This window comes from Miniopterus schreibersii (assembly GCF_964146895.1).
Source record: "Miniopterus schreibersii genome assembly, chromosome: 3".
Classification (NCBI taxonomy): Eukaryota; Metazoa; Chordata; class Mammalia; order Chiroptera; family Miniopteridae; genus Miniopterus; species Miniopterus schreibersii.
Window position 1 is genome coordinate 20,375,529 of NC_138103.1, and position 27,257 is coordinate 20,402,785.

General features: G+C 37.6%; 1 protein-coding gene across 4 annotated transcripts in view; it reads right to left on the bottom strand.

The window, feature by feature from the left end:
- The window catches only part of PARN (poly(A)-specific ribonuclease), a 139,087-nt gene that overhangs the window by 18,458 nt on the left and 93,372 nt on the right, over window positions 1–27,257 (bottom strand). For 3 of the 4 annotated variants that reach the window (XR_013998404.1, XM_081131638.1, XM_081131639.1), the window contains one exon: window positions 15,311–15,500. Coding sequence is in view for 3 of the 4 variants with exons in the window: in XM_081131638.1 (XP_080987764.1) it covers window positions 15,311–15,500 (190 nt within the window). In the remaining variant the exon portion in view is untranslated. Of the gene's footprint in view, window positions 1–2,795; window positions 3,097–15,310; window positions 15,501–27,257 lie in introns of those variants that run through there. The other variant, XM_081131640.1, reaches the window with a different exon arrangement.

Here is a 27,257-nt window from a genome sequence, read left to right on the forward strand (position 1 = left end):
ATATCAGAAGAAAGTTGAAAGTGATTGCCTCTGAGGGACAGGATGGAAGTGGGAGGGGACTGCTGCTTTTTATTATAAACTTTTTTGTATCATTTGGCTTTTAAAAACAACATTCATGTATTTCATTGAAATATTTTTTTTAATTAAAAAAAAATTTTTTTAAATATCTTTATTGATTTCAGAGAGAGGAAGGAAGAGGGAGGGACAGAGAGAGATATAGAAACATCAATGATGAGTCATTGAACAGCTGCCTCCTGCACGGCTGCTGCTGGGGATTGAGCCTGCAACCCGGGCATGTGCCCTGACCGGGAATCGAACCCTGATCTCCTGGATCCTAGGCCGAGGCTCAACCGCTGAGCCATGCCCGGCCAGACTCACTGAAATATTTTAAAAGAAAAAATGTCAAGAACTTCACTGACTATGAAAAGCTACCATACCAATAAACTTACTTGTCTGGTTATGTTAAATAGATATACTCAGCTTTGTTACAAACTCGCTTTGCAACCTTGAATAAGACACAGCTTCTCAAGCCCTCCAGTTCTCCTTTGTAAGCACAAAGGGTGGACTGGATCACCTCCAGGTCCTTTCCAGCCAGTATATGGCTTTATCAAGTACCACTTTTGCTCACATGATTATAGGTGCTACCCGTTCTTCAAAAGAATATATCTGCATTTCTTCACAAATGTCTTTAGTCTTCACTTCGATTCATCTGAATTAGTGTGGTGTTGCTATATTCCACAGTTACTAGCATTTACAAGTAGAAATGACACATAGTTACCTAAACATCAAAATTTATAGTATTAGTATCTTAATCCTACATGTTTTTGAAGACATTCCATCTCTTTGGAAATTGTCATTTTTGGTTGTTTCTATTTTTCTTATAAACCCACTAAACACAACCTGAGAAGAAAAAAAACAAAACCAAAAACCCATGTCATCTGATCAGGCTCAAATTTGGAAGTAAACTACCATTTCACAAATAATGTCGAAGGAAGGCAGTAGGTGGGGTTTTCATACTCAGAGAAGAAGGTACCAGCTGTTCCTCTCTGCTTGGGCACTCACTTTTATGGGGTGCCCACTGTAGCCACATAATCTTAGCTAATAGAGAGAAAGAAACTGGGGATGAAAGAAGATTAAAGGAGAGCCCTCAACTCTGTGGAGAATGTTACTCTAGATTCTAGTAGCTTCATTATATTCATTAATTCAAACATTCTAAATCACATATTTAGTCAAATTAATGATGAGATGACATCATCAGCACTAACAATGTGACTTGTCGAACCAATGGGGTTATGGTGGCTTTAACCAGGAAAAGAGAACAAGGTTCTCCCCGATGGGCTGCTCATGAAGTAGAGAATGTCTGCTCATGAAGTAGAGAATGTCACTGCAGCTTCTTCAGAACAAAGGGCCACCTACCACAAGATGTTCTCTTACCAAGAAACTATATGCTTCTTACATCTTGGTTTGGTTTATGAAGACCCTTCTGGGAATAATTTGACTATAGCCAACTAGAAACTAATCCCTTCCAAGAATTTAGAATCATTAATTTAAGATGATAAACTAGTGTACTCATGGTCATTCCCAAGAATTCCCCCATTCTTTGTATCAAATAGATGACAATAGATGTAATACTCAGAAAACAGTGGTCTGAATAATGATTTTCTGTAGTATCATAGAAAATTTATTTGCTTTTAAGTTATTTTCCCTTAAAAAAAGGGGGGGGTAAGATATGCTTGAATAGTCTTCAGACTGAGATATTCCAGGGAATCCACAGTCAATCTACTCCCACCTTCATATAGCTCTTTCAGTCTAAACAGCAGGTAAGGCAATAAAATAGGGTGGATACTGGTATAATTATGAAAAGAATATCATTCCTTTCTGCCTTACCTTTAGCAAAGCAATTAAAAGTATTCTTGGCATGACCTAATAGGAAAAAGCAGTCTGTGCGGCGTTCTCCAAAAAGAAACCGGAAAAGAAGGTGTGTTCCTGGTATATTATGAGTTCTCTTGTTCGTTCATTCATTTGCATCTTTTTCTGAGTGACCACAAGGCATCAATTGTTAGGTACTGGAACGCCAATACAAATAAACAACAATTCCCAAGTTCATCTTTTCACTTCCTACACGAGTGACCAAGGCAAAGAATTCCCAAGGATTCCCAGTGGCATGGAAGGCATCTCAGAAGGCATTTCTGGTGGCAGGGAAGGATCACAAGTGGATATCTGAGGGAATGGGCATTCTGGAAAGAACATGAATGGGATTTCAGATGAAAGAGATGAGGGCTTGAATCTGGGTTCTGTCATTTATTGGTGGTGTGACTCAGGGAAAGTTCCTTCTGTGAGTCTCAGTCTCAATTATAAAACAGGTTATTGTGAGGATCAAATAAGAAAACAATACAAAACGGCAAAAGTTACAGTGCCTGGCAGGTGGTAAACACTTAACGAATGTCAGCGCCTTCTCTATTTCCTCACTGTTCTATGGTGGGCAAAGTAGAGAGGTCCATGTTTTTAGAGATGATGTTGATGGGTCTCCAGAGGCTGTGGTCCAAGTCTTTGAAAATCATCAGGAGAGGAAGAGAGAAAGATAGAAGAAAGAGTAGAGGGAAGATGCAAGCAGCGTGAGTAGGTGGTAAAGCATGGTCATGATGGCTGGGAGGGTTAGTGTTCCAGCAGCCCTCCCAATGGACAGGTAAGTGATCAGCTAGACAGCTATTTATTAACTCATAGGTTTCCAGAACCACCCCAAATGCCCTACTCTGTTGGAAATGTATACAAGGTTACTAGAAGACACAGTTCCATTTTTTCCCAACATTTTATTATGAGAACTTCAAATATACAGAAAAGTATAAAGAACTGTACAATAAACATCGATTTAGTCATTACTTAGATTCTATAATTAGTTGTACTTTCGAAATAGAGATTTGAAAATACATAGCAGGTTTTAGTTCTTTGGCAACTGGGGGAAAAGGGCATAAAAGGGAGAAGCTCTAGAATGTTCCCGTGTGGTAAGCATTTGACTTCTGCTCTCCCAGCAATGCAGTTGAATGAAATGAAATCTTTGCTTCAGAGATTCTTGAATGAAAAGGAAGCACCTAAAATCTGTAGACAGAATTTAAACATGGAGCCACCTATCAGCACAATGACAAACTTCCTGTTGGGCCATAGTAGTCATTCATCCTTATACCCAACCTCCCCCAAATAAACACAAACATGCTATGGCTTCTGCTGGCTTATAATGTACTAGCAAGGCATAAAGTGTCAAAAAAGAACTGCCAGAAAAATGTTAAGGGTTTCTACACCTGGCAATGAAAATACAGGATTTACACATTTCATACTTTATTTCAGCTGAAACTACTACAAATAATACAGGAATAATTCTAACTGCACATGATCTGGGCAACTCAAATAGGAAATTTGTTTTGTGTTTAATTAATAGATACGGAATAGATAGCATTTCACTTCCTTATCATCTAAGTGTGTTGAGGGTAATTTCAATCATTAGCCCCATTTAAAAAAAATTATACTATTACATGAAGATAAATATGAATTACATAACACATTATTAGAAACACAGATGATAATTACTTTTAATTATGGTTATTCAAATAAATAACATAAAGATAAGGAAAGAAAACATTGATTTTCAAATATTACTGCTATTATGAAACATGAAAACATTCCAAAATATCAAAAGTCAGATTAAGTATAAGGGAGTATTAAACTGAGTTTTCAGTTATTTAAAATAAAATCTTGAGATGACATACTGCTTTAAAGTGGGGGTGAAAACAGGTTTTCAGTGCCAAATTCTAAATTACTGCACACAGAAACTTTTAAATGGAAATGATGAATTTTCTTGGAGATGGGGACTAACACTCCTATGTTTTTAAATTTAAGAAAGCTAAGTCATTACTAAAATTTTCTAAATTTTAATGAAATAATTACAGATTTTTAAAAATCAACTATATGAATCTTAGAGGTTGAGCTCTTTTTAAAAATACATATAATTTTTAATAAATATAATTGTTCTGCTTTCACAGCTGTGCTTTTGTCTATTTTTGAAGAGTTCACAAGTCATTCTCTTAAAGCAAACCTTCATCTAAGAATCAATTGGTCTGGTTGCCAGATAAGCTATAGCCCATACAATAAGTAAGAAAGAAAAGGCCAGATCTTATAGCATTTCCAATAAATTTACCTACCTTTCATATTTTATCTTAAGAATTTTTACATCTACAAAAGCATTTTAATAAAGTATAAAATAGATAAGTAGTAACTGAAAATTATAAATTCACCAACTATTTTTCTTGGTAATTCATAATTTTCTGCTGAGATTTTTTAAGTAGTCTAGGTCAGCCTCCTCTCCATCCCCAATCTTCATGAGAAAGGCTTCAAGTGGAATTCTATTATTAAAAAAATTGCATTCCAGAATGCCTGCATCTTTTGAAAAAATTTAATTGTGGGGAAATTCACATAACATAAAATTTACCTTCTTAACCATTTTTAAGTGTACAGTTCAGTAGTGTTATGTGACCAATCTGCACAACTCTTCATCTTGCAAAACAGAAACTCTATACCCATTAAATACTAACACCTTCTCTCCCCCCAGCTCATGGGCAAACACCATTCTTTCTGTCTCTGTGAATTTGACTACTCTAGGTACCTCACAACAATGGAATCATATAGTATTTGTCTTTTTGTGGCTGGCTTATTTCACTTAGCATAATGTCCTCAAGGTTCATCCATGTTATAGCATGTCAAACTGCCTTCATTTTTTAAGTTGAATAATATTCTATACCAGTGATTTTCAACCTTTTTCATCTCATGGCACACATAAACTAATTACTAAACTTCTACGGCATATCAATATATATATTTTTGCAGATCTGACCAAAAAAATGGTATAATTTTGATTCATTCACACTGGACAGCTATAGTTGTGTTGGCTGTTGTCTTTGTTTTTTTTTTTTAAGAGCTGATTTTTTTTTTTAATATATCTTTATTGATTTCAGAGAGAGAAAGGAAGAAGGAGAGAGACAGCCAGAAACATCAATGATGAGAGTCATTGATTGGCTGTCTCCTGCATGCCCCCAACTGGGGATCAAGCCCGCAGCCCAGCATGTGCTCTGACCGGGAATCAAACCATGATCTCCTGGATCCTAGGCTGACGCTCAACCGCTGAGCCACGCCCGGCCGGGCTCTTGTCATTTTTTTTTATGCGACAATCTAAGGGGAAAGAGGTCAGCACCCCTGACTAAATAGTCAGTTGTTGCATGTTTTAAAATTTTTCAACTTGTGGCACACTGGTTGAAAATGGCTGCTCTATACCACATTTTGTTTAAGTTGTCTACATTTCTTTTTATATTATTCTCAGGAATCCTGCTGAAATAGCTTCTCTGAAAAAAAGCAATGGTGTCCTGACCTACTGGCCCAAGAGAAGTCAAAGGAAGGAGACAAGTTAGATCAGTTCAGCTTTCCCTGACACTGGCCAGGCAGGCAGAATATTTAGAAGGAATATTTGTTAGAGTTTATTTCTACATCTTGATTTTTAAAAGCTCCTTGGCTTTATGTCTTAGGAATATTCCATGGTAAGACCAATTTGCCTGGTGCTTTAAAATTCTGCATTTTACATTAATCAAACTCTAGTTTTATGTTGAATGTTTATTTAAATTTCTTAAAATACTCCCTTCAGACCAGACTGGTCCTTTCTTTCAGTTGTTCAGATGTTAAGGTGGAAAGGAGCTGAATAAGAGGGGGTACCAAGTGGAGGGCCGTGGTTACTATTATTATTATTATTATTATTTTTAAAATATATCTTTATTGATTTCAGAGAGAGGAAGGGAGGGGGGAGAGAGAGAAAGAGAGAAAGAGAGAGAGAGAGAGAGAGAGAGAGAAACATCAATGATGAGAGAGTCGTCATTGATCAGCTGCCTCCTGTATGCCCCTGACTGGGGATCGAGCCCACAACCCGGGCATGTGCCCTGACTGGGAATCAAACCACGATCTCCTGGATCCTAGGTCGATGCTCAACCCCTGAGCCATGCCCAGCCGGACAGGACCATGGTTATTTAAAAAAATCATTTAGAACAGATTTTTAAAGGTCTCTTTACCACCTTTCCGGTCTGAAATTAACACAGCCCTTAAAAGATAATTAGACCTACGCAAAATCAGCAAAGAGGAAGGGAAGGTAACCGATCAGCAGAAAAGAGCTGTGTCACCAGCTCTCTGGGCCATTTCCCCTCTGAGTTGTTTTTTTAGTTTCTTTTAAATCATTGAAATAGGACTAATAACGCTACATTAGCCCCCTCTGGGTTCTTCCTCAGTCCCCTGTGAGGATAAAGAACCATTACTCTTCTCATAATGGAATTTCATAATCTTAACATGGTTCCTTCTGCCCCTTGTCTCCAGCTACTATTCCAGGCTGAACAGTCTCAATATTTCCCCTTCCTTTCACCACCAAGTCATTTTCCTCTGGACTCGCTGTGGTACTTCTACTTAAAAGTAACCAATCAATCCATCAAAGGCCAAGACTGGATTCTAAGGGGATGACCGCTGCCGAGCATACTAGAAGGATGACACTCAATATTTTTTATATTGGCTTATACATCCCAGGGTTATTTCTATTTTTACATTTTTAAAAACTAATAGTTTTACACTGATAATCTGTGGGACTAGACATCTAAATCCTTTTTCCAAAGAAGTAAGGTTGAAATTCAGTTTTCAACTTAAGGCTTCTTTAATAGTTGTGTGGGTGTGGTTTTTTTAAAAAGAAAACATAATATATTAAAATGAGAGAGCATCTCTCTCAAACATGCACACTCATAGGTGTAGATGTGCCATGTTCCTAAGAGGCAACTTAATACACTGGGCTATGGATCCAAAACACCTGTAAGTTAGACTCTTGTGTAACTTTAGCTAAATTATTTAGCTTCTCTTGAGACTCAACTTTCTCATATATAAACCAGGAATATCACCAAGGGTTATACTGAGTTATTATAGAGATTTTTAAAAACGATGCAAAGCACCTAGCACAATGCCTAGAATGAAGAATCTGCTAAATAAATATGAGCATTCTCTCTTGTATTTCACATTCATCTGTAGATATTCCAAAAAGCATGCTGTGTGTCAGTGAGCTTTAAGCCTTTATATTGACGGGACAGAGAAAGAGATAAGAAAAGGTAAAAGAAAAATGATTCATCTGAACTATAGCACTGGTCACAAATTGATCTTTCACAAAGCATCAGACTTTACATTATTCATGAATTTCACTACAAGGCCGATCATTTAAACTAGGATTAAACCCAGGTTAGCAGGTTTATTTTATTAAGGAGGCTGAAGAACACTAAAGCCATTTGCATTGTAAAGAATCACATTTTAGCAGAAGCAGAATAAGAGTGACTTCCAAGATATATGGTAAATGAGAAAAAGAAGGTAGAGAAAAGTATGTGTGGTCCATTACCATCTACCTAACAAAAGGTGTGTGTGTGTGTACGTATGTGTGTGTGTATATATACATACATACACATATATATACACACACATATATATATATATGTAGTTGTTTATATATTTGTAAAAATGGAAAGACAGACTAAAAACTAATAAAACTGGTCACTGCACGGGAGGGAAGGGAGGAAACAAGCTGGAGAAGGCAGGGAGACAAGCTTGGGAGATTTGACTGTGGAACCATATAAATGTTTTACATAATTATAAGGCAAAATTAAATTTTTAGAAAGGGAATCTGTAAAAGTAAAAACAAAGCAAACCTAAATGTTTATTGAGTTGGTAGCTTAACCACACAAAAAATAATTAATTATTTCAAGTGACTTTAAAATAAGGTAATTTGATTGTTTAGCTCTAGTCAGATATACCCCAGGGACAAAAACTGCTACAAAAGTATAAATTTTTTTTCATTAATTATATTACTAGTAATGATACTGATACAGTTATTCTGAAACTATGAGTATGTAGTAGGAAACAAATAAATAATTTAATATCGTTATAAACCAGAATTTTCAGAAAAAGAGAACCAAAATTTTAAAAAGGTAAGTCCTGGAGTCTAACTGGAATTTGAAATATCAGGATAAACTTATCTTTTTTTCAACAAAGGAAGAAAAGACCACCTTGCTAGCTCTTTTCAGTCAAAAAGGCTATAAAACAACAAAAAAAGCCAATATTAATCAACACCCTTAGAACCCAGATTATGGTTTCTAAGTACCATTTCCCATCAAAGGGAACAAGCCCCTTGAAGAAATGGTTGATTTCAATATAAGGTAGGAATATCGTCTTAAGCATACCAGCAGTCAAAGAAGCTATTAAAGGTTACTAGAGTTGTATCAGAAGACTCAAGAGGCAACTCAATGGTTCCCACTGGTCATAAACAAGATAATTAGAGCATCAAAAGGAATAGCAACTATAATGAATACAAATATATATATTTTAAAAACCCATAATCACTATGGAAGGTGCTAGCATGGAAACCAATGAATTATTCTAAAAACTGGATTTTAAAAGGTGTGTTGGGGTAAAGGTTAAAGAACTTATTCTGCTTTTTCTAGATGAACAGTATCTCCAGATAACTGAATAGATAATGAGAATAAATTTTGTATTTTAAATAAAAGCATTTGGGATAATAAATGAAGAAGGAACAAACTATAATATTATCACTTTGCAACTCTTAATGGAATAATGAATCTAGCCATTAATCATTAATGGCTACTAAAACCAACAGGTGAAATGCTGACAGGAAACTTCATAATGAATGGACCAGAATAAAAACATCTGAACCCACTTGATCAGTCTTATCACAAAAAGAGAGACAAGTAGAGAGTTTATGCCACACAAAGTGAACAACAGGAAACACATAAAACCTTCTATGAAATCTTATTAGTTCAGTCCTGAATCTGATCAAGTTCACAGATCTAACTACCAGTTCATTACAAACACAGTAGTCAGGGAACATGTTAAACAACCTTAAAAGAATATTCCAGAATATGGGAAATTCTACAGAGCAAACAACCTGGTTTCTTAAATATATTGCAAAGGAGTGGAGATAGGAGAAGAGAATTGACAGAGAGAAGGAATTAATAGATTGAGAGAGAAATGAGACATATCAACCAAAGTGTAATATGCGAACTTGTTTGGAAACTAGAGCCCAAATGAAATAATTATTTCGAAAAATTTGTGAGCAGGAAAAAAATTGTAAGCAGAAATTTGAACACTGAATATCTCATATTAAGGAATTATTAATTTTTTATTGGTAGTAGTATTCAAGTTTTGTTTAAAAATGGCTGCTTATCTTTTTGATACATACATATATATAGCCTATTGGCTGAAATGATATGCTGTCTGTGATTTGTCTCAAAATTATCTGAAAGGAAGAGGGAAAGAAAGAGTACTAAGGAAATAGAACTGGCCACACACACTGTTGACACTTTGTGACAGCTAGATGGGAGTTTTGTTGTGTTATTTTCTTTACTTTTGTACACATTTGAAATTTTTCTATAATGAAAAGTTTTGGTATTCTTTTAAGCAGAAATTCAAAAAGGCCTTTGTTCTGCTTCCTAGGATATCACTTTTAAAAGATACAAACTCTTCAATGTTTTCTTAAGGTATGTGGTGATTATAGTCAAGACAATAGTCCCCTATATGGCATGTACCTAAATGTAATCAATCTGCTTGAGTACTTTCTTTCCTTGAGGACAGGGCTATCCCAGACCTAGAAAAATTTATGGGGGACATGACGGATAGTGGAAAGAACAGGGCTCTGCAGATCACCTTGGAATCAAATCCAATTCTCGGTCAAGAACTGTTTAATCTCCCTTAACCTCTGTGAAATGGGGATAACCTCACCTCCCTTACAATGTTGCTAGTAGCATCACATGAGATAAAATGTGAAATACCTAGTCCAGGGCATGCACTCAGGAAACTGACACCAGTATTCATTCATTAATTCAAACATCTAAGTACATTGTCTGGATCAGACTCTAGGTTAGGTGCTAGAGATATAAAGACACAAAAACATGGCACCTGCCTTGAAGGAAAAACAGGAAAGTAAATCAATGATTATAGTGGTTAATGTATTTAAAGTTCTGAAAGGATAAAATTTTTGGATCTAGAATTCTATTTCCAGGAACATTATCAATTAGGAAGGTGAAAAAGAGGCATTTTTACTGAGTTTACTAACCATACACTATATATGAAAAAAAAAAAAAAAAACCCAAAAAAACAAAAACAGGGAAAAAAAATACAGAGCTCGGAAAAGAAAATTACTTCCCTCAAAAAAATAATCCAAACAAAAACAGCTGAGATATTCGGAAGATTCTCATTTGGGTAGCAAAGTTTTAATGACCTAGGAATACACTCTCTTCTCTGTGGGCTCCAATATGCAGCCTTTCTTCTTTAGAGAATTGTATTTACATAATCATAATAATATACATGCTATATACCTGCCACCATCTTTTGGAATCAACTTTTCAAGAAAGCACAAAAATATAGATGCAAAGAAAAAGTAAGCAGTTAAATATCCTAATTAACCAAAGTAAGAAGGTGACAGAGAGGAAAGGAAGATACTATATGTGCTTAATTTTTAATCTTTCACAGAAGTGATTAAGACATATTGGTCAAAGTTAGTAAGACATATTACTTAAAGGTAGAGTGAAACTTCCAAAAGAAAATAGAGTAGCTGCCACTGGGAAGAAGAACTGGGAATGAGGAGCGAAGATTCCCACCCCTTCATTTTATATTCTCTTGTACTATGTGAATTTTTTTAAATTTTATGCATTTATCATTTCAATGGTTTAAAAAGCGTGACACGAAACACTTTCCCTACTAAAATTTATATAACCCACAAGATCTACACTGAATTTGCTAATTCTGCCCAAATACAAGAAAGATGCTAGGGTCATTAGATAACTTCTACAGTCCTTTCCAGAAGCTAAGGGTCTATCCAAAGGAATATGCAAATTATAGGAGTGTCATTTGGTTAATATAAAGACACAGATGTAAAATATGTTCTTAACCTATAGAACATGGAAACAAACAAGAATGAAACAACAGGAAATTTCCCCAGAAAAAGGCAGCTGAGAACCATGAACAGAAGAAGCAGTTAAAGCTGAATGGATATTTCCGCAATGGAGCCAGGAGCAAGACAGAAGAAACAATAAATGGTAAACAGAGCTTCTGAGTGCACTTCTCACTGCTCAGAGGAAATAAGCTGCCACCAGGATAAGAGGGGCTGGTACCCAAGCTGTAGAAATGCATTCTTAGACAGCGATAGGTGGTAGTGTGTCTGAGTGAGAGGCAGCCACTTTAAGTCACAGAAGCAGTTAATGTGTAAATCAAGGATCAAGATACAGAAGAAAAAAGGGCTGAGTACAAGTTTCTTCTGCCACAAACTAGTGGTCTCTAACCATTTCTTGAAGTCATGGGGAGAAGGAGCTTCTAAGAAATTCTAGTATACAGATGACAGGTGGGAATTAAAAGGCTGTACCCATTGACAGGGTCAATAATTTTTTTCTTATTTAGTGTGCTGACTTTATTATTTAGTGTAGCTTTAAATGCTTTTATTAGAAAAGAAGAAATGTAATACAATCAATGAGTTAAGTTCCCACCTTAAAAAGCTAGACAAAGAATAACAAATCCAAAATAAGCAGAAGAAATAACAAGAGTATAAATAAATGAAACAATAAGACAGAAAAACAACAGGGGGGAAAAACCAATAAAGTTAAAGTTGGTTCTTTGAAAGAATTAACTGATAATCACCTAGCTAGGAAAAAAGAAATGAAACACAAATTTACCAATACCAGGAGTTTTTAAAGGAACATAGTTATAGATCCTACGGATATTAAAATTATAAGGGAATATTCTAAGCTAATAATTTTATGCTAATGAATCTGCCAACTTAAATGAAATGGACTATTCCTTGAAAAACACTAATTCCTGAAAGTGATACAAGAAGAAACAGAAAATCTAAATAGCCCATATTTATGAAAGAAATTGAGTTTATAATGAAAAAACCATTCCACAGAGAAACTCTATGTCCAAATGTCTTTGCAGGTAAACTCTACCAAAATTTTAAGAAAAAATCCTATACATTGTTTCAGAAAATAACAGAAGAGGAACTTAACTAGTTTTATGAGGTCAGTATTATGCTGATACAAAAACTTGACAAAAATATAAAAGAAAATTACAGTCTAGTATTTCTCATTAATCAAGACATAAAAATACTTAATAAAATACTAACAAATCAAATCCAGCAACATGACTAAATAGATTTCTCCCAGGAATGCAAATTTGATTGAACATTCAAAACCAATCAATATAATTCAAAATATTGACAAAATAAAGTACCAAAACCATATGGTAATTTACAAAGATACAAAAAGAGCATCTGAAAATATTCAACATCCATTCATGATACAAGCTCTTAGAGAACTAGAACAAGAGAACTTCTTTAGTTTAAAAAGTACTTGTATGAACAACCTAAAAATCATGCTTCATGGGGAAACACTGAACTTCCCCTCCCTAATACTAGAAACAAGGCAGGGATATCCACTCTTCCCACTTCTATTTAACAGTATACCAGAGGTGCTAGTCACTGCAATAAAGCAAGAAAAAGAAATAAGAGACATAAATATTGGGAAAATAAAACTTGTTACTAGCACAGCAACATGATTGTGTACATAAAAACCCTGTGGAATATTTAAAAAACACACACACACAACAAAAAACTATCAGAATAAATAAATTTTAAAAGGTTTCAGGGTACAAGGTCAATATACAACAATTAATTATATTCTATATAGAGGCAGCAAGCAATTTGAAAATGAATGACTTATTTTAAGAAACTTCCATTTAAAAAAAAAGAAACTTCCATTTATAACAGCATCAATAACATAAAATATTTAGGAAGAATATTAACATAAAGACACTTAGGACCTTTACAGCAAAACCTACAAAACAGGCCTAGTGAAGAAACAGATAAGATGATTCTAAAATTTATTTGGAATACAAAGGATCTAAAAGAGCGAAAACAATCTGAAAAATAAAATGTAGGAGGGTTTATGCTACCTGATTTTAAGTATTACTATGAAGTCACAGAAATAAGAAAGCGTGGTACAGGCATAAGAATAGATATAAAAATGAATGAAACAGAGGAGTTCAGAAATAGACCTAAATACATGGTCAATTTATTTTAGACAAAAGTGCCAAAATAATCCAATAAGAAAAGAAAATTCTTTTGAACAAATGCTGCTGGAACAACTGGATATCCGTATGTAGAAAATTAACATTGACTCCAATATCATTTCATATACAAAATTAATTTGACATGGATCATGAGTTAAATATAAAAGCTAAAACTATAAACCTTATAGAAGAAAACAGGTAAGACAATCACTGCAACCTTGGGGTATGCAAAGATATTTTGGACAGGGATAAAATCCACTAATCATGAAGAAAAACTTTTATAAACAGGACTTCATCAAAATTATAAATATTTGCTCATCAAAAGACACCGCTAATAAAATGACTTGGCAACGCAAACTCAAAAAAATATATTTCCAACACATATCTGACAAAAGAAATGTATCCAGAATACATAAAAGAACTCCTACAGTAAAAACAGGGAAAAGACAAACAACCCAGTTGGAAAACGGGCACAAGACTAAATATCCATCTCAGAAAGAAGATACCTAAATGGCCAAGATGCACACAAAAAGGTGACCAACATTATTAGTCACTAAAGAAACGTAAATTAAAACTTACATCCTCTAGAATGGCTAGAAAAACACACTAATAGCACTGAATGTTGGCAAGGATATAGAGCAGCTGGAACTTTCATACAATACTCCTGTAGTATAAAATGGTACATCCAGTTTGGAGAACTGTTTGGTTGTTCTTATAAAGTTTAACATACACTTAACGTAAGAACCATCAATCCTAGTCTTAGGTATTTACTCAAGAGAAGTGAAAACATATGTCCACAAAATTTTTTAACAGAAATGATCATAGCAGCCTTATTTATAATAGTCTCACACAAATGCCCACCAACAGAACAGGTAAATGTATATTCATACAGTAGAATACAACTGAACAATAAAAAATCATAAACTACTGAAACACACAATATCAGGGATGAATTTCAAAAATACATTAAGCAAATGAAGCCATATACAATACCATATGATTCCATTTTTCACAAATTCCAATAATAAAAATTAATCTATAGCAGCGATTTTCAACCAGTGTGCCACAAGAATTTTTAAAACATGCAATACCTGACTATTTAGTCAGAGGCACTGACTTCCTTTCCCTTAGATTGTCAAATAAAAAAATGACAAGTCAACACAACAATAACCATCCAGAGAAAATGAATGAAAAGTATACCTATCTTTTTGTCAGACTGGCAAAAATATATATATTGGTGTGCTGCAGAATTTTAGTAATTAGTTTGTGTGTGCCATGAGATAAAAAAGGTTGAAAATCACTGATCTATAGTGACAGAAATTAGAAGTGGTTGCTTAAGGCAACAGACTGCTTAAAAGGGGGTATATAAGGAAACTTTTGAGGGAGGTAAAAATGTTCTATATCTTGCTTAGGGTGGTGGTTACATAGGTGTAAATAACTGTTAAAACTCTTTGCACTAAACATTTTAAATCTGTACATTTTATTATATGTTAATTTAAAATCTCTAGAAAACCATTTAAAAAGTATGGCAAGCAATACAAAATATTAACTGTGACTGCTTCTGAGTCATGGAATTCTGGCTAATTTTTTCTTCTGCTAATTCTCACTTTTATGAACTTTATAATTTTCTATACTGAACTTCTCCTGCCCCCATTTTCTATTATGTTTTGTGGTTTCACAAAGATGCCAAAATGTTACCAGTGCATATCTTCTGAAAGTAGGATTATGAAAACCATTAAAGGAAGTATTCATCAAGTTCTCTTTTATAGTTGGCATGTGGTGCAGAAGCCTATGTAGGATCTGAAAGGAGTTCAGAAGCTCAGGCAGAGGCAACACGGCATACTGAGAAGAGGAAGGGATCAGACACAGCAGAGTTTCCTCACCTCTAAAATGGGAATAAGATATATCCTGTCTGTCTCAAGAGGGTTTTGTGAGTATTAAGTGAACCAGCTGTGGTTGATAAAGCACAGAGGGAATTAAGGTAGTAGTAACTTCTGCTATTATGGGAAAAGTTAAAAAAGAAGTCTTTCTCAAAAGTCAGTTTTATTACTTACAATCCTGTAGGAAGCAACAAAAAAAGGTATTGCTAGAACAACTCTGCCCTTTTAAATCAAGAGCCAAGGATTCTTACCTATTGGCACGGTAGTAGTGATTCTGCAGAGCACAGGATATGCACTGATTGTTTAACCGCTTTCTCTCAACCTCCTTCCAACTATCTTCTGGCCACTTTCTCTTGATCTGCTTCTCCTCATGTTTTTTCCCCACATATTCAGCATAGGTCTGAATCCGATAGCTTTCTGCATATTTGCTGGTATTGACAGCTACAAGGAAAAGAAAAAAATCATTATAAAGAAGTCTGACCTAGCCCCAGAGATGTCACTGAGGTAGTGAAGGAGTCCTGGGTTCAGGTCTGAGCTCAGATACTGGCTCTGTCACACAGAAGCCAGGTGGCCTTGGGAATGTTCGATAGACTCTCCAAGTCTCAGTTTCCTCAACTGGAGAAAAGAGAGTCATTGCTCCTCAGTCTCATTTATAGTGTGAAAGTGCTCTGTAAACTGTAAAGAACCATCATGCTGTAAGTAAAATATTAATTTTCAAAATATTTGCAGGTAACACTACTGCTTGAAAATTACTCATTTTCAGAATAAGAAAATGAAAACAACAACAAAACCACTAAGGGAAAACTATAAACCCTCATTTATTTTGTTAAAACTAAAAATGGTAATAAAAGCAATCTTCACTGTCAAATACTGAAGGCCTACCATATGTTCTATGTCCAGTGTTTTGCATACATTATGTCTAATCTTCACAATACACTTTCAAGGGAGGAATTGCTTTTGCTAATGAGATAGCAGGGGCACAGAAGTCAGGAGATTTACAGCAGACCTCACCATGAGTGAGTGGCAGCACTGGGATACAAAATCAGGTTACTCTGACCCTAAGGCCAGGGGCCTTCTTGCTGCTCTGCACCTCACTTTGGACTCTGCAAATTCAAGAGATTCCCACAATACCTAAGACATGCCTCTTCTCCTTCCGCTTTTAAAGACTGCTAATTCTCTGTAATGTGCTTCTGGCTGGCAGGAGTACTTGAAAGCTGGATGGAGCTTATTCCCTCCTTGGTGTTAATACTTGACTAAGGTCAGGTCAGTTTTGCTGCAGTCCTTTGCTGCCTCCTCTCCAGAGGCCAGTGGGGATGGAAAATGCTGGTAGAGTGGGAGTGAGGACCCACAGAAGGCTTGTTGGTGTCTAGGCACCCATTTGCTGGTTCTGGCTCATGCAATCTAAGCATATACTCTCCTAGCCCACTATCACTGCCAACAGTTATTTCCCACACTGGCAGTGAGACAGTAAAAGCCTAGCCATGCTGACTTGGTAACCTGGGCAGATGCAAAAGGACCATAATGTTTTACCTAGAATCTATATACCCAGTCCTAGCAAAGTTCTTGGTACAGAGTAATTCTCAATAAATATTACATGAATGAGTGCAGGCAGAATGCAGCAACTGGTGATAAGCATGCAGTCTTTGAGAACATCAGAACTGGACAAGGGACTCAGTTATATTAGGGACCTAAAATCAGAGGGAAAGACAAACTGCATGAGAGGCAGATCCTCCACATATTCAACATCTGACATTTAATCTTCACTCCAAGTGGGCCAGATTTGCCAAAAACTTCTCAGTACAATAGTGGATCGATTACAGAATGTTGTGCCCTAAATGTTTAGCTACCTAAAGAGCAAAATAAAACAACTACAGAAATGAAAAAACTCCCAATTCTGTAAGAAACACAAATTTTACACCCTAGCTGATTTGGCTCAGTAGTTAGAGTGTCAGCCGGCAGACTGAAGGGTCTCGGGTTTGATTCCAGCCAAGGGCATGTATCTCAGTTGCAGACTCAATCCAGACCCCGGTCAGGGTGAGTGCAGGAGGCAACCAATCAGTGTGCCTCTCTCACACTGATGTTTCTCTCTGTCTCTCCCCCTCCTCCTCTCTCTGAAAAGCAATGGAAAAAATATCTTCAGGTGAGGATTAAAAAAAAAGGAAACACAAGTTTTACTAAGAAGTTTGCTGTACTTTTCAAACATTCACTCTAGAGTTAAAGAGAAAAACAAACAAACATGAGAGCATTAAGGAACTTTCATATTACAGTCTCCCAAAGAAGTAGAGTGAGTTGCTGAAATGTGAGCTCAAAAGAGTGTGCTCTGACTCACTCACAAGGAGATAAACAGTCATCAAGTTCTGGAGACATGCTATTGACCAAAGTCACTCATATCAGAAAACCACAGAAATAGGATCCGTTCTTGAAAACCTTATTCCTCGTGAAAGTTACTTTTCCTGCTTTCAGAGGCCACATTTCTGACTTTTCCCCTCATTTATCTAACCACCCACAATTTCCATATCAACAAACACCATCCATTTATGCTTCCATCTAGTAATTGCTCACTGAGTGCCCAGGGACTATGCTAGGTATTTGGTAAAACAAGACACAATCTCCACCCTCCTAAGCTCACCATGTCACCATGCAAGCTTTATGTAGAGTTGGTTCCCCCGTATGCTTGAGACTATCTACTAAAACAGGTTAACATACCAACATGATACATAATGAGAACCCACAGATTCTACCATCATTATTCTGTACTGACTGTTGGTAAATGAGCACTTCCTGGATTTTCCTTTTTAAGTTTCATTCCTTTATCTGGTAGGTTCATTTTGCAAGTGTGCCCAAAAGGGATGACATCTGCAATAATCCCTCTCTCGTACTTGATTTGGACTACCAAGTAAAAGAGTAAACCTGAGTCAATATTCCCCATGAAAGCAAAGGTGATGATGAGATCATAAAGGAGCCAAGATGATCTGTTTAATAGTGTCCAACTGTTTCCAATAATTTCACTCTCAGTCCCATGGACAAATGTTACAAACAACTCTCTAACCACGGAGAGGGAATTTATTTGAGCACATTTGGAATTAGGATCGCTTAAAAGGGGAAACAAATAACAATCCACTTTTCACTGCTGGCCTTCAAATGGCAATAATTTACCAGCATTCCTTCAAGTCCCAGCAGCTTTGCAGCTCTTGGCCTTTAATCTAGAAGCCAAGCTCTGGCTCAAAGCCACCCCTCTAATGGATGAATCAGCAAAATGAATTGGCTGTCAGCTGTGTCCCCCAGTGATTCCAGCTCGCCTGTCAGAAGCAGCATGTAGTCAGCTGCTTGGCAACACTAACTTTTTCCAAATTTGTCAGGGAAATGATTTGAGGCTCTCTTTCGGTCGTGCCACTTGGTTAAAGCCACTGGGGAAGCAAACACGGTGAGAGTCACCCCTGTTTCCTTGTAGGTGAGTGAGAGCAGTTCCTCCCACATAATAGTCTCATCCACTCATGGCTTCACTGTGCTGGGTCCGCTGTCTCTTGACACTCTGCACACATTATAGCATTTAATCTTCACAACAACTCCAAGAGGAAGGGATATTCTAGTCATCACACAGATAGAAACGGAGTATCAGGGAAGCTAAGCAGCTTGCCCAAGATCTTGTAGGAGAGCAATAAAGCTTGCTTGGAAGAAAGACAGGTGTGTGTGTGTGTTGTGTGTGTGTTTAAATGTAATATTGCCACATGTGTGCCATATATTTGTGTGTATTTATGTGTTTTTTAGATGGAAAATTATTTTATAAAATAATCCCTTTACTAGGAGTTTTAAAGAACTACTTAAAATGTTTAGATTTTTTTTCTAAAATTAAGAACTTTCCATTACTGTCAAGCTAAGTCTCTCCACCTAAGTTGACAGATACATCATGTTTAAGGACAAGAAGACTTAACATAAGATGCAGTTTCCTTCCTAAACTGATCTATAGATTTAATGCAACTGCAGTAAAAAAAATTCCAACATTTTAATAGAGCACTGAAAAAATGTAAATGACACATTGAACAGAAAACAGAGCAGTGGAAGCCAGGGACACGGGGAAGCGGTCAACTACAAAGGAGGTGAGGGAATTTGGGGGGTGATGGAACTGTCCTAGATGTTGAGTATGGCTGTGATTATATCTGTTGAAACAGAACTGTTCAACAGAGGGTAATTTTACTGTATATAAATTATACCTCAAATATTCTGTGGGATTAGAAAGGTTGACTCCAAAATTTAAATGAAAGAACAAATGGGCCAACAATAGCCCATATATTGCTAAAGAAGAAAAGGAAGGGGGACTTTGCCTGGGTAGCCAAATAAGCTTATTGTAAAGCTACAGTAATTAAGATAGTATAGAGTATGGTGCAAAGACAAACAAACTGACCAATGGTATAGAGGAGCCTAGAAAAAGACTTATGCATCTGTCAAAGTTTGATTTTAGATGGAGACATCATGACAGAAAGTGTGGAAAAGGAAATGTTGGAAAAATTGTTTATCCATAGGAAAAAATGAAATTGAATTCTTACTTACACCATGCCAAAAAATCAACTCCAGATGGATGAAGAACTTAAATGTCAAAAGCAAACTTTGGAAACTTGAAAAGAAAATGTAAGTAATTATCTTTCTGAGCTTGAAGTAGAAAAGAATTTATGAAGATATAAAAAGTGTTAAGCATAAAAAAGATAAATTTGACTACATTAATAGGAAAACTTTTGTGCATCAGAAGACACTTTAAAGAGAATGAAGACAATCTACAAACTGGGAGAAGGTATTTGTAACACATGCAACTGATGGAGGAGGAGCACCAGAATACATATCAACACCTACAAATCCGTAAGAAAATACCCAAAAGAAAAATGGGCAAAAGATATGAAAAGCATGCATAGTCATTTCACAGAAAAGAAAGCATATAATGACAATAATCATATAAAGAGATGTTCAAACTCAGACAATAAGATAACATTTTGAAGATCTGTAGAGGGAGGGAGAGAGAGGGGGAAAGAGAGGGATCGATGGATGCAGGTGGGGGGGGGGAGAGAAGGAGAGAATTAAAACAAAACAAACAAAACAACAACAACAAAAGCCCAAGAAAATTATCAGCACAACTTTTGGAAGAGTGGTTGCCTCTGGCAGGGAATCAGGAGGGTGGGATAAGGGAAGAACAACAGGTAGATGTAATTTATTAGCAATATTTTAGTTCTTTGGTTGAGTGATGGTTTCATAGATTTTCATTACATCTTAACCAAATTGTTTAGGTTTTTTTGTTGTCTACCCTGTTGAACTACTAAGGGCCATTTCCAATACAGGCTGTCCAAGTATGAAGGTCTCTGTACGACCAGGTTACAGTTACCTCAGTTTCAATGTCTTCTGTGATACAGAGGTGCCCCTGAATAGTCCAGGTAGTGTAAATGAGCACTGCTGCTGAAATGCTAGACTTCTCAAACCTTCCCCAGGAAGCTAAGGACATCTGTACAGCCTGTTTATCAGACTGGTAAAGTCAGTTCATTGTAGCAACTGTTGGGAGTGGAGTGCGGGAGCATTTAGAAAAATGTGGGACACACCATTAGTCCTGCATTTTTTCAATGGCTATCCTCAGCCAACATCATGTTCTCAATTTCTATGGGAACTGCCTATATTCTTATTAATCTGATGTTTACAAGAAAGAAATATTTATTGGATACTTAACTCTGTCAGGCACAGAAAATCCTGTAAATATTATCCTGACTTTATAGATAAGGAAACTGAAGCTCAGAAGTGACTAGCCCAAGGTCCCAAAGATTACAAGTGTTTGGACTGGGATGCAAACCAAAGCCTACATTCTTCTCATAACACCACATGCACTAGAAGGGTCCCAGATCATGTCATTTAGAGTTAACAGAGGCATATATACCTGTCTGCAAGATGATCAGAGCCAGTTCATCTCTCCACACAACAGTACTGTAGAAGGAATCTCTGTGTGATACCTGGTATATTAGTCTACCACCAAAAGTGGCATGTGCCAGAGTGGCCTCTGTCAGCTTTGCAGACCCAAACCCTACTCCCTGTATGTCAGCATGGGCTTTCATGCTCAATGGTGTCTGCTTCAGATGCCCAGTAAGACAGCCTCCTCACTCCTCTGACAGCCTCTGGCCTACCCTGCACTACATGACTGTCATTCCAGGTTTTCACCCCATGCCAGCATGACACCAAATGTTGTTTTGTGTTTGCTTATTTATTTAAATATGAACGTAATGTATATAAATGGTTTCTTACGTCCCACAAATTTTTGATCAGATTTTGGTTTTCAAGAGTGACCGTTTTCCCACTTTGATCAGATAGGAAATGGAGGGTTTTATCTTGAATTCTATGGAGGAGCAAACTTTAAAATCTTTAAAGAAACAAAACAAAACCATGCAACCCTAATGGACACTGTGAACATTTTCCTATGTTCAAAAACCTGATCCAGGATGTATTTCCCCTCAACCTATCCATGGGTCTCAGCAGACACTGAGGTGCAGGCAGAGATAGGCAATCTAACAGGTATATGCTGAAATATAGCTATTTCCAGTGTGCCAATGGGCAAAAGTAGGCAGGCCAGCCCAGAAAATGAGACCCTCTGTTTTACCCTCTGCAGTCCATCCTTTCCCTACTGACAATATCCACTCTCTTCTGGAGAAAACCTTTCAGAGTCTTCAAGATAAAGTCCCAACTTGCTAGTACACCATGCAAGGCCTCAGTAATCATCTAGCCCTGTCTGCCTCTCTCACCTCAGCTCTTACTTTCTCCACATTTACCGAACAGGGCCAGACACCCTTCGAGGAAGGGACCATACCTTATTCACCTTTGTAACGCCTGGACTCTACCATGGTACTTGGGCAGGAACTTAATCTAAGATTATGGAAGAAGAGGAGGGAAGAAACACAGCTTCATATGTTGGCAGTTTGTTCCTACTCAAGAGAAAAAAGCCAGAACCAGGATACTTAGTCACAAAATTTTCAGTTAAAAATCCCTGATCGCCCGGCCGGCCGTGGCTCAGCAGTTGAGCATCAACCTAGGATCCAGGCGATTGGGGCTCGATTCCCGGTCAGGGCACATGCCCGGGTTGTGGGTTAGGCAGCTGATCAATGACTCTCTCATCATTGATGTTTCTGTCTCTCTCTCTCCCCCCCTCCTTTCCTCTCTCTGAAATCAATAAAGATATATTAAAAAAAAAAAAAAAATCCCTGATCTAGTGGATGAAGAGCCCTGGACTGGCAATAAGAGGAGGTAGCTCTGATGCTAAAGAGCACATTCCCTTGTACAGTAACCTGAGCCTCACAGCAATGAGGCTGATGGACTTGCCGTAGGTGCAAAGTGAGGATCACAGCTTGTGATTCCTTGTCCTTGTTCTTCCTTCATCCAGTGGGTACTTCTCCAAGAAACAGTAATTTTTTAAAAGTACTGAGCCCACAAGAGTGAAAACTAAGGCAATGAAAGAGATCCAAGTGTCGTAAAGGGGACAGATGGAAACAAAGAAGTAAGAGGCAGAGGGGACTTGATTCATATATCTCTGCTTTCCCAACATCTCCACCACAGCTCCTGATTTTGAGGGGACACCCAAAAAAGAAGTGAATTAAGGAAAAGAGAGCAGGCTCAGGTGACCATGCTTTCAAAGACATGAAGTGCAGAGCATAATAGCAAGAGCAGCTAGGCATTCACAGACACCTTCCACATAACGCTGCCCTCGCTGGTTCCGTACCCCAGTGAGGCAGGTGTCACTGACAAGGCTGAGAGAAAGCTCAACTAGCAGCCAGCGAGAAGCAGCAGAGTAGAGAAAAGTACAACCTGGGTTCTGCACCTGCAAGTCGTGCCTATGGCTCCATGCTCTTTCCACATCATGCCCACGCATTTTGGTCACAGTCCCATACTTCATTTCACTCACCTCACAGTTCTCTAATTAAGGCCAAAGCAGTGGCAAAGAACACACTTATAAACTGGACAAAGGCTGACGTGTAGATACAGTGACATTTACTTGAAGCCTATATTATAAAAAGGGGAGGCAACAAAGTCAAGTGGGAAAACCACGGGTTTTGAGGCAACAAAGGCCTGGGTTCAATTCCTGACAAATCTTAACTTGCCTGAGGCAAATCATCTACCTTCCTGGGCTTCTGTTTCTTTATCCATAAAACCAGCATATCTACCTATTTCTATAAGGCTATTAGGAAGAGCAGAGAGTATGGATGCAAAGCTTCTAGCTGCAGCATAAGGCCTGGCACATAGTAGGTACCTAATTAATGAGACTACTGCTGTTAAATCACAAAACATACTTCAGACAAAAAGAACTGTGCCCAAGCCAATATAAGGCATGCTACAGGGACACAGATTCTGTGAGCCAAAACATCACGCCTTGGTGTGCAGAAGTGAGGTACCTGACACACCTGAGTCTGCAATAGCTCATGGAATATGGCTATCATTTAGAATTGGGATGCAATCTAGCAAAATCTTTCCTATGTAAAAATGTGGGGGGGGGGGGGAATGGAAAATATAGAAACCAATATACTGACCATAGTCAATAAGTATAAAATCAAAAAGTCTGAACTATAATTTTTCAAAATTGTACCGAGATCAAAATTAGTCAATTAATTTCCACTAAGTCTACTGACAAAACAATAGTCTGCTTTTTAAACAGTCATCATTTATTTAACAAACACTGGTGCTAGGTACTGGGCTATGGGTATTGGGGTGTGGCAGAAGGGAAGAGACATTCCCTACCCTGAAGAAGCCCATATCTAGAGAAGGAAAGAAAAGGAACAGATTGGTAAGGGAACACCAGGTAGGTAAGAATCAAGGTGAGAAATTGTGATTTTAACCTGAAGAGGGCAGTAGGGAAGAAGAGACAATAAATACAAGATATTAAAAGGTTGCCTGTAAGGGGAAGAGGCTGCTCTTTAAGTTTTAAATTCCCATGGCCTATGACAATTGCCTTAGCATTTAATGAATGATGTCACTAAGGAACATTGATTCCATTAACCAGACTGGTGGTGGGGTTTTTTCTTTTCATGGTTACTAACTGAAAAGCCAATTAAAAACAAATAAAGCTTCCATTTATGGAGTACTTACTATATACCAAGAACTATGCTGTTTTACAAATGTAGTTAGTTCTCACTTGCTCATGTATTTATCCATCCATCTTTTTATTAATACAGACACTGATGTATTAAATTCTCATTTGTTCACTTATTCATCCATTCATTCACGAACAAACAAACCATCTTCTAAGACTAGACAACTGGGGTTGTGAGGGCGAATCAGAGACACAGTCTTTGTGTTCAGGGGGGAGACGAAGACAGTGTACAGAGCTCCACATGTGTGCTGAGGCTTAGAAAAGGAGAAGCACTCCGGGGTTTCCAGTGGAAAGCTGATCAAACCTAAGACACAGGGACTGTTTCCCCAAAGAAATGACACTCAGGTCTTTCCTGAGACTTACAGGTTGGGAGAGCAGACAGTGTTTAAATCATTGAGAGTAGGGAACTGTGCTCTAGGCAGAAGGAACATGATGCAACCAATCTCTGAGTGAGGAAGCACAGTCTTGACCGAGAAAATTAAAAGAAGACCGTTATGGTGGAGCCCTAAAGAGGGAGCGGAGAGGAGCCCACAGTGACGCTAGAACGACGGACACAGCACAAAGGGCCTCCGAACATGCTGAGTGCAGCAGGAGCCCCACAGGGTTTTTAGTCTGGGAAGATGTGATCTGATGTGCGCCTCTACAAAATCACTGTGGGTGAGGGGGAAGGGCAGGAATAGGAATGCAGAAGGCACAGAGTAAGAAAAGAATTCCTAACGGAAATAGGAACATGGACATTTAATCACCATACAGATGGGGAAGAGCAGGCAGGGGCCTGGGAAGCTGCAGGGTAAAAGGAGGACTAGCCCAGAGAAGACGGTGCTAGGGAGCTCAAGGGAGACAATTAATGGACTTAGCAACCAGGTAAGAGGAATGGGTCTGGTGGTGCTATGGTTCAGAGGACACTGGGGAGCTCATAAGAGTAAGCTCATTGTTGCGAGGGGACACCACAGAAGAATGAGAGTAAGAGGAAATGATGACAAGGGGGATGGATGCAGACCACTTGAATTTATCAAAGGAGAGAAATGATCAGAGGCAAAGCTGAATTGGGGTCTTAGGAGTTCTTCTGAAAAGATGAAAGGGATCCAGCAGGTTTTCATGCCCTTGGGTGAGGGATAGCACAGGGTCCCAGGAAGTAGATGTGTGGGATCCACTTATGAGAGAAGGGAGGTGTGGGTGCAGAGCTTTGTGAATCTGGGGGTAGGAAGCTGTGCCTGTAAGTTTGTGTTTCCTGGGTGGAGAGGGCAGGTCTTCCTGAGCTCCAGGGTTGGAGATTAGGAGAACAAAAAGGGAGAAAAGCCCATGGGCTAGCTTCTGTGAAGACCGTGCCAGAGATAGTGGGCATTCTTTGCAGTTACCAATTTGCCCATGCTCTTTTAATCCTCAAATCAACCCCTCAAGGTGGGCAGTAGCTCTATTTTTACAGACACGAAAATAGGTTGAGAGAGGTTGAGTAACCTGCCGAGGGCCAAAATAACTAATTGGCAGAGCTGGATTTGAGTCCTGACCTCCCTATGGTTTTGATGACTATTTTAACCTACCCCTCAAAGCTGTCAACAAAGCAGCTGCTCTGAACCCAAGTCAAACAAAAAAAGGTTTTCACGATTGCTGACATAGCTCCTTAAAAGATGGAGTAGTGATGTGCAGAAAGTAAGACGGAATTTTAAGATGGACTCACACAGGAGCAGATGGAGTTCTAAAAAGTTTAGAATTGAGAGTTGAGAGAGAAAAAGAGAAAATCTTTTTTTTTTAAAAAAGATGAAACACATAACTTAAAATAGGAGTTGGAAAGCAATTCCATACTTAACAGTCTTGACGAACTTGACAGACAGCTGAAAGACCTAAGCAATTTACAACATTCCTCACACTTCATGGGAGAAAATTAAGATTGATGTCTCAACTACACAGGAATAATTTAAAGTAAAATTGAAACTCTCCTAGACTGTACAAAATGGCAGGTCCTAAACGTCAAGAACACTGAATAAATTCTTCTCCAGGGAAGTACAAGTTTTAGTTAGACTGTTTTATAACATTATCTTTAATGTTTACATACATATCACGAATGAGTACAAATAAGTAATAATCATGGTATACAGAGAGGTTACCATGCACCAGGTGCTGCACTGGCTCTAGTCCTAATATATTATCCTATATTCCCTAATATCCTAATATATTAATTTTAACATATTCTTTTTCATCACTAATTCTACCTAATTCAGCCCTATATTGAATACAAATTTGAACAAATGTAGCCCCAGACAGGTGAAGTCACTTGCCTGATGTTACTGTGCTTGATGGTAATAAATGACATCCCACACGAATGCCTTTTGCATTCTGATGGCAGCATAGAGTGTGCAATAGGTTTTAAGTTGCAACAGTATCACCAAACAATACCTAACTTTACTACACACAACCCACTCTGATGTACTCTTGTTTCTTTCTCCCTTCTTTTTTTTATACTGGTGTCAACCAGCATTGATTTCCTGACCCACTAATGGGCCCTGACCCGAAGTTTGAAACACACCACAGCTCACTGACTACCACCATTCAAATTGGCATTTCTAGGCGACAATGTGCTTAGTGTTCTAAAAGGTTAATCAACAAAAGAACTTTTAGGACACAACCTTATTCACCAACCAGAGCCTACATGTAACTGAACTGCTGACTGTAGATAGTGGCTGGGTCTATAGTCAGAATTAAGCAGGGTTCTTTCATCTGGACTAGTTCTCATTAACAATGCTTTGGATGAGATACAAATACACACCAAATATAATTGCACACCACACACACCAAGACAATACTTTTGGACTACTTAACCTTGGCAGCTTGTGGAGCACTGAATCTGCCACAATTTAATGCTATTGCAATAAAATGTAAGTGCACCATCTTTTCCTACTTCCCATAATCAGGCTTGCGAAAAGCCTGACAGGGCATCACATTTTCAGATTCAAAGGTTTCAATAACTGAAAAGTTTAAGTCTGTTTATAAGCCAACCAGAAATGGGAGATGCTGTGCTGCAATATTTACAGTTTCAGTAAATGCCCCTCTATGGATGTTTTGATGTGGTTTTCATTTGATAAAAGAATTTACTTACACCC